Below are 17,851 nucleotides of genomic sequence, written 5' to 3' on the forward strand. Positions count from 1 at the left end.
GAAAATCGTGTGACCTTGGTTAAACAAAAATTTCTTAGCTGGGACATATGAAACATAAAACACAAGAGAAATATACATAAAAGAAAAAGATTAATAAATTGGACTTCATCAAAATTTAAAATGTCTGTTCTTTGAAAGATACTATTAAAAATGTAAGTAAAGTCATAGGCTGAGAGAAAATATTTGCAAAACACATATCAGGATTTGTATTCAGAATATATAAAGAACTTTCAAAACTCAATAGTAAAATAACAAAATCCAATTTAAAAAATGAGCAAGATATTTGAACAGATACTTCACCAAAGAGGAGGTTCTGATGGCTGATTGCAAATAAGCACATTAAAATATATTTAACATCATTAGTTACTGTGGAAATTTATAAAAATGCAAACTGCAGCAATGAGATACCACATATATTTAGCAGAATAACAAAAAGGAGAAAAGAAAGAACCCTGCCCCTATACTCTTCCCCCAACCCAGCCCCAATCTGACAATTCCAAGTGTTGGTGATTATATGAGGATATGGAACACCTGGGATTTTTATACACTGCTGGGGGAATATAAAATAAAAGAGCCATTTTGGAAAACAGTTTGGCAGTTTCTTATAAAGATAAACAAATAATTACTATAGGGCCAGAAATCCCATTCCTTGGTATTTACATAAGAGAAATGAAAACATACATCTACACAAAGACCTGTATGCATATATTTATAGCAACCCAAATGCCCATCAGTTGGTAAATAATCAAATTTTGGCACACCTATACAATGGAACAGTACTCATTAATAAAAAGAAACGAAGTGCTGATACATGCAACAATAAGACATACAGGAAAAAGTAAAACTATAGAGACAAATTACATCAATAGTTGTTAGGCACTGGGGGCAGAGGGCAGGAATTTAAATTTACTACAAAAGGTCATGAGGGAACACTTTGATAGAAATAATCAATATCTTGATTGTGATGGTAGTTACAAAACTGCTTACATTTGTCAAAATGCACAAAACTGTACACCGAAAGTGAATTTTACCGTATGTAAATAAAAAAGTGGTGGGGAGTAATGAAAAGATTTAAACATAGAATTAAGTCTAAATACTAGTTGCAAATTTGGTTGCAGTATCATACTCAGAGTGATAATTCTTGCAAAAAAGATATTAAAATAAATAATATTAATCATTTGAAATAAGGAACTGGATTCAAAATCAGAGTTTATGTATTGTATTTTTAAATTGCTAAATTAGAAATAATAAAAATAAATGTACCTAAGCTTTCAATTCAAGCAGTTGTAAAGAGAATGATGAAATAAGTCAAAGAAGACCAGGAGGAAGAAATTAATAAAGGTCAGAGTTTAGTAGATTAGAAAATAGGAACAAGAAGATTTGGTTAATAAATCCCAAAAATATTTATTGAGGAAACTGTAAAATAAATTGCTGCCCAGATACTGAAGAAATCAAGTGATACCAGGAATTGGAATAGGTTGTAACCACAGATAAGAAGATACAAAATAAAGAGAATGAGATGAAAAACTTAATGCTGTGCTAACTTTTCAATTTCTTTTATTTAACATAGCATTTATTTAGCCTGTTTAAGTAATAGTTTTCATGGCAGAAATATGTGGAAAAGAATACTTAAAATGAAAAATCACTCATAATCCTATCAGTAATAACTGTATTATTACTATTATGTTATTGCAGGTATAATTTGCTACCTGTCTATCTCCATATTTATCTATCAATACATTGTAGTTTTTATAAAAAGAGAATAATTCTCTATATTATGTATATTTCTAGAAGCAGAATTCCTGGATAAAATTACATTAAAATTTTTAAGAATTTTGATTTTGTTCTCAAATTGTCCTCCAGAAATAACGTAATCCAGAAATCCAGAAATAACATAATTATCTTGTGAGCAGAGTATGAGTGCCTACTTCCCTACCCATTTGCCAATACCGAGTATTAGATTTTTAAGAATTAAAAAAAATAAATTTTAAAAATCAAATTTTAAATAAATAAAATAAATTATTATTTTAATAACAATAAATTATAATAAATTATTTATAAATTTATAAATTATAAATAAATTTATAATAATATAATTATAATTATATAAATAAATTTATAAATTTATAATAAATTATTTAATTTATTTAAATTATTTAATAAATTATTTAAATAAAAATAAAATTTTTGGGCTTCCCTGGTGGCGCAGTGGTTGAGAGTCCGCCTGCCGATGCAGGGGACACAGGTTCGTGCTCCGGTCTGGGAGGATCCCACATGCCGCGGAGCGGCTGGGCCCGTGAGCCATGGCCACTGAGCCTGCGCGTCCGGAGCCTGTGCTCCGCAATGGGAGAGGCCACAACAGTGAGAGGCCCGCATACCGCAAAAAAAATAATAATAATAATAAATAAATAAATAAATAAATTTTAAAGAATTTTGATTTTGTTCTCAAATTGTCCTCCAGAAATAACATAATCCATAATCCAGAAATAACATAATTATCTTGTGAGCAGAGTATGAGTGCCTACTTCCCTACCCATTTGCCAATACTGAATATTAGATTTTTAGTACCCATTTGCCAATACCGAGTATTAGATTTTTTTTCAATCTTTGCAATTTAACATGTGAAAAGTGGCATTTAAGTTTTAAAATAAATTTTATTTTTTAATAATTTTTAAAAAATTAATTAATTTTTGGCTGTGTTGGGTTTCTGTTGCTGTGCATGGGCTTTCTCTAGTTGCAGTAAGTGGGGGCTACTTTTCGTTGTGGTGCACGGGCTGCTCATTGTGGTGACTCCTCTTGTTGTGGGGCATGGGCTTTAGGTGCCCAGGCTTCAGTAGCTGTGGCAAAGGGGCTCAGACGTCATGGCTCGTGGGCTCTAGAGCGCAGGGTCAGTAGTTGTGGTGCACAGGTTTAGTTGCTCTGCGGCATGCCGGATCTTCCCAGACCAAGGCTCAAACCCGTGTCCCCTGCACTGACAGGAGGATTCTTAACCACTGTGCCACCAGGGAAGTCCCAATCTTATGCTTTTTATACCCAAATGTTACATGTTCTTCAAAGAAACCCTAGAAAATTCAGATAAGAGATGAAATTAAGAAAATAAAAGCACCCATAATCCTGTACCTAGAAAAAGTTATGGTGTATATTTATATTCTAAGCTTTATTAGAAGGTGGTATGTATTTGGTCATATTTAAAATGATTTTCAGATTTCAGTAGCTCTAAGTCCTGCCCCTTATCTGCCTATATATGAAGTGATTTCTCTCCCTAAACATTTCTAAGAATCCCCAAGATTACTTACACATGTAAAATAGCTGTTTCTCAACTGTGTCTCTTCCCTTCTGGAATTCTCTGACAGAAGGAAAATGTTTTCTTATAGGAAATCAAAGCTTCTGATGCGATCTCTTTGCTTTCCTTTTATTACCATGTTCATTGGTCTCATTTGTCCCTAAGCAGTGCCCAGAAACCTGCTGTTGTTCTTCTGCTCTTGGATTATTTACCTCACTGAATGCCTCTCACCAGACCTCTGACCCCTGACTGCCTTGCCACCTTGGGTTGTTAGCATTGTGCCACCTCCTCCAATCTTGTGAATCTGGGCTGCCATGGATTGCTGTCCTCATTGTTGTCCTTCTCTAGCTGGTACCAGTCTCTCTGGCTTCACCAAACCTGTTGTCCCTTGATTTGCATTGCTCACCTCTCTCACCAGCCAGGAGGACAATGCCTTCACCTTCTTTTCTTGTGTTCATCTCTTTTCAGGGTGGCGTCCCCATAGCAGAGTTGTTTAGTTGTCCAGTACATAACTTTTATTTCTACCACAGCCCTTTCCTTTCTAGGAGTTTTGGGCTCTCTGGGCTTAGGGGAAGGCTGGGGAAACTAATGGGAGTGAGGTCAGGTCCTTCTGCCCTTCCTTCCAATGCCCCTTCTAATTCCTAGGACCTGCTGCTATTTCTGGTACAAGGTGCCAGATTTCCTCTTTCATGTTGATATATTCTTTGGACCTCCACGTTCTTTCTTATGTTGAGTCTGGCCTGGCTTTTCTCAGGTCTTCTCTCCTCACAGATCCTCTCATTTATGTCTACATATCTGATGCCCAATTTTAGACAGAGTTTCAGTTGTTTCCTGTGGGTCCAAAGAGCAAGGGACCTCTTTAAGGTGTCTAAACATTCCATGAAGGTTAAGCAGTTTTCCAGTATTCTTTGACAGTCTTATTCAACAAGTGGTTTGAGAAATTCTGAGATCTAGAGAAAGTGTCCCAAGGAGTTCATGGTATCAAAAGCAGTAATGGTGCCTGCTTACATTTATATTAAAGATCAGCAGATAAAATAATTGTTTAAAAAATATCCCTTTAAAAGTGGACATATAGTTCTTCAATATGTAGTTAGTGCACATCGTAGAGATCAAATGAATGTGCTTGTGACTCAGTCACTTAGCCAGACACGGTGAATTGAATATCAACCACCAGCCATTGCTGGACTTGGCCATCACACAGCTGTAAATTATTTTTATTCATAATTATAAGCACAAAATTATTATTAAGGCTAGACAATTATTTAAGACCATGACATAAGGAACACAGAAACTGCTATATATCAAGTTAATGAAGAATATAAAATATTAATAATTCTCAGATTTTCTTCAATATGAACATCACCAAATCTGTAAACTGCATCCATTTGATCAAAATTCTCATGTAGCACATTAGGAGATATAAGAATAATTTTAAAATTATGATTTAAATGGAGAATGTTAGAAGACTTTTCATGTGTGGGAATAAAGACTTTTTAACCACATGTGTTACAATTAAAGAGTGTGCGTAAGCAGACAAATGAAACAAAATATGAAAATACTAATTGTATTTTTTGCATGTAAAATATAAGAATATCAGACATCCATAATAAAATAGTTTTTAATTTATTTTATGCTGTAATTCATAGTTAAATTTAAATTTTACTATACTCTTGGCTCCCAAGTATCAATATAGTACACTTTAAAAATGATACTTTTTCTTACATAATTAGTCTACATTAACTGGCATGTAAAAAGTCAAAACTTATTTTTGTACATAGTGGGTATATATTATATGTAAATGTACAATTGTTGAAGATTGCATTTAAATGGAATTTATAATACATTTTCAACCTAAAATCATGTCATTATAACATGCAGTACAAAAAAATGGCAGACCCATTAACAAATATCTAAGGGATTGAAGACATTCTATCTCTGTACTGTTCAATGTGGTAGCAACCAGCTGCATGCAGCTATTACAATTTAAATTAATTAAAATGAAATAAAATTAAAAATTTAGTTTCCTATTTACACTAGCCACATCCCAATTGCTCAAATAGTGCACGTGAATGGTGGCTATCATATTGGATGGTGCAGTTGTATGACATTTGCATCATTGTTCATAGAAAATTCTATCTGACAGTGTCGATCTATATTATTGTGAAAGGGATTTGTTAGTTAAAATAGTAGGAAAGGCTGCTTTATGTGTTAAAGTTATTCTTGCTAATGTCTTTTCCATGATTATAAGTATTTAGAGAGTAGAATTTATGCCTAACCAGGACTGGTCCATACTGGATGCTAAATACATACAAATACACTTATTGTATCCCAGTACCAATAATGAAGACAACAACAGACAGTGAGCCACAGCCACCGCCCACCTCTGCAGGAGACCCTCCAACACTAGCAGTAGGGCACAGTAACGTGCACACAGTAGGCGACCAATAAACGCCTACATGAAGGAGTGACGACTTAGCAAGAAGGAAGCCACCTTCTACGACGCCTACCTTCCCCAAGAACTACATTTCCCTGTACGCTTGGCACCATGGGCTCTTGTGAAGTAAAAAGAGCGGCAATTACTTCCTACTGCCCCATCCGCCTTCGCCTGGCGGTGCCACAGTGTTTCCTGGGAAAGGTAGTTGTAGCGCTGGTGGTCAAGCCCCAGCAAAGTGAGCGCAAACTAAACTTCCCAGCAAGCAGCGCACCGGCCTGGGAAGAGGGGAAGATGGCGGATGCCAAAGATGGTGTTTTGTGGCCTGCAGGAGCCTCCAGTGCCCCAATTTCATTCAGCTTCAATCGCACGTCCACCCGGAGATGGCTGGTGGGAGACGTGGCTCCGGAGAAGGATTTCTTGAAGACCGAGAAACGGAGGGAGCTGCAGAATGTGCAGCCCTCAGAAGCCCCCAAGGAACTTGTCATCCCTTTGATCCAGAATGGCCATCTCAGGCAGCCACCGACCCAGGCCCCTGGGCCATCCACACATACTGAGGTCTTGGTGGATGGGATGCTGTCCCAGGCTGTGAAGGAGCTCACTGAGGAATCCACAAAGTCTCTGGAGGAGAGAGAGAATGCGGGTGTTGACCTCACGCTCGCTATCCCCATGATCCAGAAAGGATGCACCCCCAACAGGGAAGGGGCAGACAGTGAACCCTGGGCTGAGACAGTGCCGGAGGAGGCTGATTATGAGGCAGTCCCTGTAGAGGCCTATGGGCTGGCCATGCTGCGGGGCATGGGCTGGAAACCTGGCGAGGGCATCGGCCGTACCTTCAATCAAGTGGTGAAGCCCCGTGTCAACTCACTGAGGCCCAAGGGGTTAGGGCTGGGCGCCAACCTGACTGAGGTCCAGGCCCTGGCCCCCACCAGCCCCCACCACCTGCTGAGGCCAGATGAGGAGCAAGAGAAGGATAAGGAAGACCAGCCTCAAGGACTGGTGCCTGGAGGAGCTGCGGTGGTTCTTTCTGGCCCTCACCGAGGCCTCTATGGGAAGGTGGACGGCCTCGACCCTGACAATGCTCGGGCCATGGTCCGTCTGGCTGTGGGGAGCCGCATGGTGACTGTTAGTGAGTACTGCCTGCGGCCTGTCTCCCAGCAGGAGTTTGACAAGAACTCCTTGGATCTGAGCCAGGTGAGCAAAACTTCCCCAAGGCAACAGAATGGAACAACCTCGTCTTGGAAGGCCCTTCAGTATCAGGACCTCCACGTCCGGCAGGAGGACTCAGCGAGGAAGCGGAAACACCATCCAGACCAGTGGGACCCTGAGCATCTCAGATGGAGACAGGATGGGCCTGCAGCCAAGAGTGAGAAAGCAGCTCCCAGGAGTCAGCACTGGCTGCACAGGGACCTGTGTGTGCGGTTTGTGAACAAGCTACACAAGGGTGGCCAGTATTACAACACCAAGATGACAGTCGAAGATGTCCTGAGCCCAGATACCTGTGTGTGTCGGACAGATGAAGGCCAGGTCCTAGAAGGCCTGAGGGAAGACATGCTGGAGACCCTGGTCCCCAAGGTCCAGGGCAACTGGGTGATGGTGGTGCTGGGGCCATGGGCTGGAAGGGTGGGCCATCTGCTGGACCGGGACAGAGAGCAGAGCCGGGCTCTTGTGCAGCTGCAGAGAGAGAATCGGGTGGTGGAGCTTCACTATGATGCCATCTGCCAGTACGTGGGCCCCAGCGACTTGGAGGACTGACCTGTGGACACACTCCCATCCCCCAGGTTGTTACCAATCCCGTACAGTGTGAAAAGCCTGCCTTCACGAAGGTGGGGGGGTAATGTTTCCGCCCTCCACTTGCAGTGCAGCCCTGGGACAGGATGGACCAGAAGGGAGGCTAGAAACAAACCCAGTATTTACCAGAACTTAGTATGTAATAAAAACCAGTTCAAATGCTTTGTAAAAAATAAAAAATAAAAAACAACAGCAGAAGGAACAATGTCACCATATATTTTGATACACTTTATGTTGTATGAAGTGCTTTTGTGTAAATGATCTCATTTGAATTTAAAAACAGTTTCAGGAAGTTGGCAGTGATTATTACTCCCATTTTACAGTTGAGAAGTCTGAAATTCAGGGAAGTGAATGGACTTTTCTAGATGATAATAGCAATAATATTAACAGATTTTTTGATCATAAATTTTAAATGGTTGTTAATAGCTAATGTCTATCGACAGTTAATATTATTAGCTATTGATATCGATAGGTAACGTTTCTTGGCCCCTCAATGAATTATGTAATTTAATTATCAGAAACCTCTGATTAGGTACTACTTTTACATCTTCCTATTTTACAGATGAGGAAACTAGGGCTTGGGGGAGTTAGGCAACTTGCTCAAAAGTCTGGGATTTGAACTCAGGTAGTCTTTTATGCTTGTATGTTGGGTTAGATTCATACTCGCTTTTCGTCTGCTCTAGCTTTGGCCTTTGAGATCCAAAACAACATGAGCCCTCTTGGTAACTTGGTGGTCCCAATTCGACCATCTTGTAAAGAAAGAAAATTTAGCAACTAGTATTGTGTCAAATAATCCCACAATATACATTATATTGAATGTAGCCAACCTTGAGATGCTGTGTACTGATGGCACCTTGATGCAACAGACTGAAGATATTGATCAAAGGAAAAAAAGACACGTGACTCTTTAGAGTCAGCCTTACATTTGTTTGCAGCTGGAAACAATTATGAGTTTCTGCTACAATAGAGAAGACTGACAATATGCTGTCAGCCAAAGACCTAGAAATCTCACAATTAAGCCAGTCTCAACTTGGCATTGAGATGTCTCTGTAGTCATGGGTGAGGACCTCCAGGTGTTTACATCATTTTCAGCCCAACATTTTCGGGTACTTCATGTGACTCCAGCTCTGTGACAAATGTGAGCTAAGTTTTATGAGTCTCAGGGCTTGGGCAGAAATGAAGCTATACAGATGGAGGGCTGATGCAGAATTTGAAGTATTGTCACGTTTGTGTCAATGGCTGAAAAACTTTCTGCAAGAAGTCAGAACATGTTGCTGCACATCAATTAGATAAAAAATTGCTGAGTTTCAGTAAAATTCTGCTGGCCATGAAGGTGAAAACCATATTGTCAGAGTTTTTTGTCATCTATAGGACAAATACTAGGCTTCTTAAGTACTGTGTGTCTGTGTGTATGTGAGAGAGGGAGAGGGAGAGGGAGAGGGAGAGGGAGAGAGGGAGAGGGAGAGGGAGAGGGAGAGAGGGAGAGAGAAAGAAATTTCACAAACAGAAGATAATAAGTCTGTGGGTATATATGTATATTGGCTGTAATCTCTCAGTTGCAAAAGTCAAACTCAGTTCAGGCTGTTTTAAACAAAGAAACACAAACTGGAATCCATTGGCTCATGTAACTGGTATTTTCAAGGGATCAAACTATATTTAGAAATGGCTGAATTATGAGGTTAGATTAATATCATTAAGAAGCTTTCTCTTTTTCTTTTACTTACAAATTAAAAAATATACTATTTTTAAATTTGAATTCATTCTCAGGAAGGCTCTCTTCATATGGCCACAAAGCTGTCCTTAACCACATCATCTTAAATGGTTCTTAGCCTCTATAATCCTATAAAAGGGACTACTTCTTTACCAGTAGTTCAGAAGAAGTTCCATGGAGGGCTCTGAATAGTCTGACGTGTGTCATCTGATCATCTCTGAACCATCTTTGAAGTAAACTGGAAGGATGGACACTGAGACTGACTAGCTTTGGTCACGTGCTCACCTCTGAAAAGAGATGGTAGAAGCCACCCTCCTCAAACCACATAGTCTGAGAGTATGGGAGAGGTGTTTCCTAAAATGAAAAATGTGTTTCTGATAGCAGCTAACTAAACAGGTGGTCACTACTTGTGTGTGTGTGTGTGTCAGTGTGTTTGTTGTGTTGTGTTGTGTTGTTTAAGACCAATCCCTAGCCAAAGTCCATCAGTGACATTATGAGATTCGATTCAAATACGATTTATAACTTTGTAATTTTAGCTTTTGTTAGTTTAGAAAGTTTATGCTTAGCTACAATTCCAATGTAAGAGATGAGTGACTGATCTTGGATTGATGCTAAGAAGTGCTAGAAATGAAATTCAAATGTCATTATGAATTCATATATACCAGCTAGTATTCAAGTAAATTATTCACTTTTTTATACAGATAACTTAAAGTATAGTAAAATAGTTGACTTTGGTAATATTAACATAACGTTTAGATGTTCAATAGATTTCAATAAATATTTGTTGACTTCTGAATGAACACATAAACAAAATCCTAGTTAGTTTTTCTCTATTGTCTCATGCTCTTAAAAGAATTTGAAACCACAGGGAAGACAGCAGAAGCAAGAAGAACTACAGTCCTGCAGCCTGTGGAACAAAAACCACATTCACAGAAAGATAGACAAGATGAAAACACAGAGGGCTATGTACCAGATGAAGGAACAAGGTAAAACCCCAGAAAAACAACTAAATGAAATGGAGATAGGCAATCTTCCAGAAAAAGACCTCAGAGTAATGATAGTGAAGATGATCCAGGACCTCGGAAAAAGAATGGAGGCAAAGATTGAGAAGATGCAAGAAATGTTTCACAAAGACCTAGAAGAATTAAAGAACAAACAAACAGAGATGAACGATACAATAACTGAAATGAAAAATACACTAGAAGGAATCAATAGCAGAATAACTGAGGCAGAAGAACGGATAAGTGACCTGGAAGACAGAATAGTGGAATTCACTGCAGCGGAACTGAATAAAGAAAAAAGAATGAAAAGAAATGAAGACAGTCTAAGAGACCTCTGGGACAACATTAAACACAACAACATTCACATTATAGCGGTCCCAGAAGGAGAAGAGAGAGAGAAATGACCCCAGAAAATATTTGAAGAGATTATATTCAAAAACTTCCCTAACACTGAAAAGGAAATAGCCACCCAAGTCCAGGAAGCACAGAGAGTCCCATACAGGATAAACCCAAGGAGAAACACACAGAGACACATAGTAATCAAATTGGCAAAAATTAAAGACAAAGAAAAATTATTGAAAGCAGCAAGGAAAAAACGAAAAATAACATAAAAGGGAACTCCCATAAGGTTAACAGCTGATTTCTCAGCAGAAATTCTACAAGCCCGAAGGGAGTGGCATGATATACTTAAAGTGATGAAAGGGAAGAACCTACAACCAAGATTACTCTACCTGAAAAGGATCTCATTCAGATTCGATGGAGAAATCAAAAGCTTTACAGACAAGCAAAAGCTATGAGAATTCAGCACCACCAAACCAGCTCTACAACAAATGCTAAAGGAACTTCTCTAAGTGGGAAACACAAGAGAAGAAAAGGACCTACAAAAACAAACCCAAAACAATTAGGAAAATGGTCATAGGAACATACATATTGATAATTACCTTAAACGTGAATGGATTAAAGGCTCCAACCAAAAGACACAGGCTCACTGAATGGATACAAAAACAAGACCCATATATATGCTGTCTACAAGAGACCCACTTCAGACCTAGGGACACATACAGACTGAAAGTGAGGGGTGGAAAAACATATTCCATGCAAATGGAAATCAAAAGAAAGCTGGAATAGCAATGCTCGTATCAGGTAAAATAGGCTTTAAAATAAAGAATGTTACAGGAGACAAGGCAGGCCATTATGTAATGATCAAGGGATCAGTCCAAGAAGAAGCTATAACAATTATAAATATATATGCACCTAACATAGGAGCACCTCAATACATAAGGCAACTGCTAACATCTCTAAAAGAGGAAACCGACAGTAATACAATAACAGTGGGGGACTTTAACACCTCACTTACATCAACAGACAGATCATCCAAACAGAAAATTAATAAGGAAACACAAGCTTTAAATGAAACAATAGACCAGATAAATTTAATTGATATTTATAGGTCATTCCATCCAAAAACAGCAGATTACACTTTCTTCTCAAGTGTGCATGGAACATTCTCCAGGATAGATCACGTCTTGGGTCACAAATCAAGCCTCAGTAAATTTAAGAAAATTGAAATCATATCAAGCATCTTTTCTGACCAGAATGCTATGAGATTAGAAATGAATTACAGGGGAAAAAAAACGTAAAAAACACAAACACATGGAGGCTAAACAATATGTTACTAAATAACCAAGAAACCATGGAAGAAATCAAAGAGGAAATCAAAAAATACCTAGAGACAAATGACAATGAAAACACGATGATCCAAAACCTATGGGATGCAGCAAAAGCAGTTCTAAGAGGGAAGTTTATAGCTATACAAGCCTACCTGAAGAAACAAGAAAAATCTCAAATAAACAATCTAACCTTACACATAAAGAAAGAACTAGAGAAAGAAGAACAAACAAAACCCAAAGTTAGCAGAAGGAAAGAAATCATAAAGATCAGATCAGAAATAAATGAAAAAGAAATGAAGGAAACAGTAGCAAAGATCAACAAAACTAAAAGCTGGTTCTTTGAGAAGATAAACTAAATTGATAAACCATTAGCCAGACTCATCAAGAAAAAGAGGGAGAGGACTCAAATCAATAAAATTAGAAATGAAAAAGGAAAGGTTACAACAGACACTGCAGAAATACAAAGCATCCTAACAGACTACTACAAGCAACTCTATGCGAATAAAATGGACAACCTGGAAGAATTCGACAAATTCTTGGAAAGGTATAACCTTTCAAGACTGAATCAGGAAGAAATAGAAAATATGAACAGACCAATCACAAATGATGAAAATGAAACTGTGCTTAAAAATCTAACAAACAAAAGTCCAGGACCAGATGGCTTCACAGGTGAATTCTGTCAAACATTTAGAGAAGAGCTAACACCCATCCTTCTCAGACTCTTCCAAAAAATTGCAGAGAAAGGAAAAATCCCAAACTCGTTCTATGAAACCACCATCACCCTGACACCAAAACCAGACAAAGATACTACAAAAAAAGAAAATTACAGACCAATATCACTGATGAATATAGATGCAAAACTCCTCAACAAAATACTAGCAAACAGAATCCAACAACACATTAAAAGGATCATACACTGTGATCCAGTGGGATTTATCCCAGAGATGCAAGGATTCTTCAGTATACGTAAATTAGTCAATGTGATACACCATACTAACAAATTGAAGAATAAAAACCACATGATCATCTCAATAGATGCAGAGAAAGCTTTTGACAAAATTCAACACCCATTTATGATAAAAACTCTCCAGAAAGTGGGCATAGAGGGAACCTATGTCAACATAATAAAGGCCATATATATATATATATAAAGAATTTGATTTATTTTGTAAAATATTCCAGATGTTTGCCAGTGTGAAATAAAACTAGGCTAATGATCACTAGATACTGTTTATTTTATTTGACTCCCATGGTCTTTCGGTTGTTGAGCTCATGAGAAGAAAGACTGCTTTTCCAAACAAGAAAAGAATTCTTGGTGGATAGAATTGGGATTCACTTAATCATAAAATATGAGCAAAGGTAACTGATGGTGATCAAAATGTCTAATTTTCTTTGAACAAGGAATTATTTTGCAGCATTCTTCAAATTAAATCCATAAAATTTCTTGCTAATTATGCTTGAAATGTGAATTTTGATGTGATTTTAGGAGCTACTACAGCTTTATTCTGTATCATGTTTCTTTCAAATGGCAATCATAAAACGTTGAGAGATTTTCAATATAGGATTTTATTTCAGAAATCAACAGCATCCAGAGCGATGGCTCATTGGAAAAGAAAATTCATATTATGCTATGATTTAGATTATTGAATTGGAATGAAATAATGTTCACTTCTCTTAAATATACTATTTTTTAATTAAAGAAAATAGCTGAAGTTTCAGAGTGCACAGCCATAGAATTGTGTCTTTTAAAATTTATTTGTAACTATCCCTATAAAAAGATCATACCACTATGACCTTCTGCACTCCTTTCTATTTATTGCTTTTGAATGCTATTCTCCTCAAATTATCCTATGATGTATAGTGAGATGAAGTTGCTAGTGTGTAAAATTTGGTATCCCAAATGGTAAGTAAGCTGATAAAGTAGGGGTATCTTCCAGAAGGTGGATTATATTTTTCCCCTCAGGCAGCATTCCATAGGCGCACCACATGACTATTTTATTTAGGCACCTCCAAAGGCTGTCAGCAATATCCTGTCTACCTTGACCCTAGGCTGTCATCACACTTGTATGTAGAAAATCTCAAAAAACCAGTCAGGGCCTCCCAGTTCTTTACATGGGGAATGCTCTAGAACGCCTCCTTGGTTCCTGCCTCTGCTCCTTTCTAGCTGCTCTATGAGCTGATTCAGCCACTAGCCTTTTGGCCTGTTTTTCACTTTCAGCTCCATCAGCCCTTGGATCTAATTGCACAGTTGCCTCTCTGATTCCATTCTCTTCATTATTTTCAGTGCCTTGTGGCATGCCACTAAAACTGTCCTTGGTAGACAGCAATCTTTGAAGTTTATTAACAACTTTAGGTATTAACTATTTTCATCTTAAGGCTATTCTTAGGTTAGTCAAAGGCAGAGAGGTCAAGGGGCAAAATCTAGAGATACTAAAAACTCAAAATCAAGAGCTGATAAGAAATGAAGGGGCAGTGGAAGGAGAGGAAGTTTGCATCACAAACCAGGTTTTATAGTCAGAGAAGTATTAATTCTATGGAGACTCTGGTGGCAAGGGCAGAATCTGAGAGGACCGTTCAATTAGCAAGCTGTGCTGAAAGCTGATGTCAGGAATTAGCAGAACAAATGTGATGGGGATCCCATTGGAGCGGTGCCACAGGCCATCAGAGTCTGGATGGACTTGCTCAGAGAGCCAGCCAGGTTAGTGTTGGAACTAGGACTTCATTCCAGGTGTTTTTAAAATGTGCATTGCATCCACATGTGGTGCAGCCCTTTCTGCCCTCACCTCTCAAGAGAGTGAGTAGGTGTTCTTTGACAGTGTGATAGTTCAGCCAGCAACTAATGCATCCAGTTGCAATGGAAACCAAGTAATATTTCTCTGTTCTGTTCGCAGGGTTATTAGGAGAGGCTTTATCAAATGCTCTGCTTATCTCCAGATAGTTTATGCCTCACGTTTCCCTAACCTACCCAACCTATTTACTGGTCAGGATGACGTTTTTTCTGGAGAACTGATGTTTGTCCCTAGTGATCACAGTGATCAGTTTTACATTGTGATGTTCTTCATTGAATATTGGAATTATATTTGTTCCGTCTCCTATGTCCTGGAACGTTTTCATTCTGTGACTCATCAAAGATTACTGAAATTACCTGATTATCTAATTCAGTATCCATGAATATAGTATATCCAGGCTAGGAGACGTAGGGTAATATAATGCAATTGATGTTTCCTTATGATTAATTTATCTGATTTTATTCATGTTAAAAATTGGCCCAAGAAGACAAATGGAATATAGGAGCTAAGAAGTTCTGATTTTTAAAAAACGTCATCCAGCATCATTGTACCATTGACCACATAATGAGTCTATCACTGCTTTCATGCTTGTACTAAAGAAAAAAAGTGAAGGAGAGAACCAGACCCTTTGTTGAGCTTGTCTTCTTTTCACGTGTCATCAGGTTATGGGTCTTTAGTTTCCTAGGAAATAGTCTTGTATATCTGAGCTGCCTTAAAGATGAGTATCACTGTAAGGAGTGACTGGAAGACAGTGAGAATTGCCCTAGCATCAAAGATATTTTGCTGAACTATCATATGTAAGCTTCATTTCTGGAAAAAATGTTAAAATTTATAAATCCTACAAATTTAAAACGTTAATTAATAAAGTAATTTTCGTTTTGAACAATACAGGTTCCCTAGCCCTATCTCTTTCCATTGTAAGGTAACTAGAAAATCAGAACCCTTGGCCACGTAATCAGTTACATTAAAAATATTATATTTTGTAGAGGCACTGAGACCATTGTTGATACTTCAAATACATATACTTTTTCTTTTTTTTTAAACATCTTTATTGGAGTATAATTGCTTTACAATGGTGTGTTAGTTTCTGCTGTATAACAAAGTGAATCAGCTATACATATACATACATCCCCATATCTCCTCCCTCTTGCATCTCCCTCCCACCCTCCCTATCCCAATCCTCTAGGTGGACACAAAGCACCCGGCTGATCTCCCTGTGCTATGCGGCTGCTTCTCACTAGCTATCTATTTTACATTTGGTAGTGCATATATGTCCATGCTACTCTCTCACTTCGTCCCAGCTTACCCTTTCCCTCCCTGTGTCCTCAAGTCCATTCTCTATGTTTGTGTCTTTATTCCTGTCCGGCCTCTAGGTTCTTCAGAACCTTTTTTAAATTTTTTACATTCCGTATATATGTGTTAGTATACGGTATTTGTTTTTCTCTTTCTGACTTACTTCACTCTGTATGACAGGCTCTAGGTCCATCCACCTCACTACAAATAACTCAATTTCGTTTCTTTTATGGCTGAGTAATATTCCGTTGTATATATGTGCCACATCTTTATCCATTCATCTGTCGATGGACACTTAGGTTGCTTCCATCCTGGCTATTGTAAATAGAGCTGCAGTGAACATTGTGGTACATGACTCTTTTTGAATTATGGTTTTCTCAGGGTATATGCCCAATACTGTGATTGCTGGGTCATATGGTAGTTCTATGTTTAGTTTTCTAAGGAACCTCCATACTGTTCTCCATAATGGCTCTATCAATTTACATTCCCACCAACAGTGCAAGAGGGTTCCCTTTTCACCACACCCTCTCCAGCATTTATTGTTTGTAGATTTTTTGATGATGGCCTTTCTGACTGGTGTGAGGTGATACCTCATTGTAGTTTTGATTTGCATTTCTCTAATGATTAGTGAGGTTGAGCATCCTTTCATGTGTTTATTGGCAATCTGTATATCTTCTTTGGAGAAATGGCTATTTAGGTCTTCTGCCCATATTTGGATTGGGTTGTTTGTTTTTTTGATATTGAGCTACATGAGCTGCTTGTATATTTTGGAGATTAATCCTTTGTCAGTTGCTTCGTTTGCAAATATTTTCTCCCATTCTGAGGGTTGTCGTTTCATCTTGTTTATGGTTTCCTTTGCTATGCAAAAGCTTTGAAGTTTCATTAGGTCCCATTTGTTTATTTTTGTTTTTATTTCCATTTCTCTAGGAGGTGGGTCAAAACGGATCTTGCTGTGATTTATGTCATAGAGTGTTCTGACTATGTTTTCCTGTAAGAGTTTGATAGTTTCTGGCCTTACATTTAGGTCTTTAATCCATTTTGAGTTTACTTTTGTGTATGGTGTTAGGGAGTGTTCTAATTTCATAGTTTTACATGTAGCTGTCCAGTTTTCCCAGCACCACTTATTGAAGAGGCTGTCTTTTCTCCAGTGTATATTCTTGCCTCCTTTATCAAAGATAAGGTGACTGTATGTGCATGGGTTTATCTCTGGGCTTTCTATCCTGTTCCATTGATCTATATTTCTGTTTTTGTGCCAGTACCATACTGTCTTTATTCCTGTAGCTTTGCACTATAGTCTGAAGTCTGGGAGCCTGATTCCTCCAGCTCCGTTTTTCTTTCTCAAGATTGCTTTGGCTATTCAGGGTCTTTTGTTTTTCCATACAGGTTGTGAAATTTTTTGTTCTAATTCTGTGAAAAATGCCATTGGTCGTTTGATAGGGATTGTGTTGAATCCGTAGATTGCTCTGGGTAGTATAGTCATTTTCACAATGTTGACTCTTCCAATCCAAGAACATGGTATATCTCTCCATCTGTTTGTATCATCTTTAATTTCTTTCATCAGTGTCTTACAGTTTTCTGCATACAGGTCTTTTGTCTCTTTATGTAGGTTTGTTCCTAGGTATTTTATTCTTCTTGTTGCAGTGGTAAATGGGAGTGTTTCCTTAATTTCTCTTTCAGATTTTTCATCATTAGTGTATAAAATGCAAGAGATTTCTGTGCATTAATTTTATATCCTGCTACTTTACCAAATTCATTGATTAGCTCTAGTAGTTTTCTGGTAGCATCTTTAGGATTCTCTATGTATAGTATCATGTCATCTGCAAACAGTGACAGTTTTATTTCTTCTTCTCTGATTTGGATTCTTTTTATTTCTTTTTCTTCT

At 38.0% G+C, this 17,851-nt stretch overlaps 1 protein-coding gene across 1 annotated transcript; it reads left to right on the top strand.

Moving 5' to 3' along the window:
- Nucleotides 1-6,008: 6,008 nt before the first annotated feature.
- LOC307054166 (G-patch domain and KOW motifs-containing protein-like) lies at nucleotides 6,009-7,469 on the top strand (the record flags this gene model as incomplete). The annotated part of the gene is made up of 1 exon (XM_079705749.1): nucleotides 6,009-7,469. One exon carries the CDS (start codon nucleotides 6,009-6,011, stop codon nucleotides 7,467-7,469), a length of 1,461 nt encoding a protein of 486 aa, XP_079561875.1.
- Nucleotides 7,470-17,851: the final 10,382 nt, after the last annotated feature.

The sequence above is a fragment of the Hyperoodon ampullatus genome (genome assembly GCF_949752795.1).
Source record: "Hyperoodon ampullatus genome assembly, chromosome: 6".
NCBI classification, from domain to species: domain Eukaryota; kingdom Metazoa; phylum Chordata; class Mammalia; order Artiodactyla; family Ziphiidae; genus Hyperoodon; species Hyperoodon ampullatus.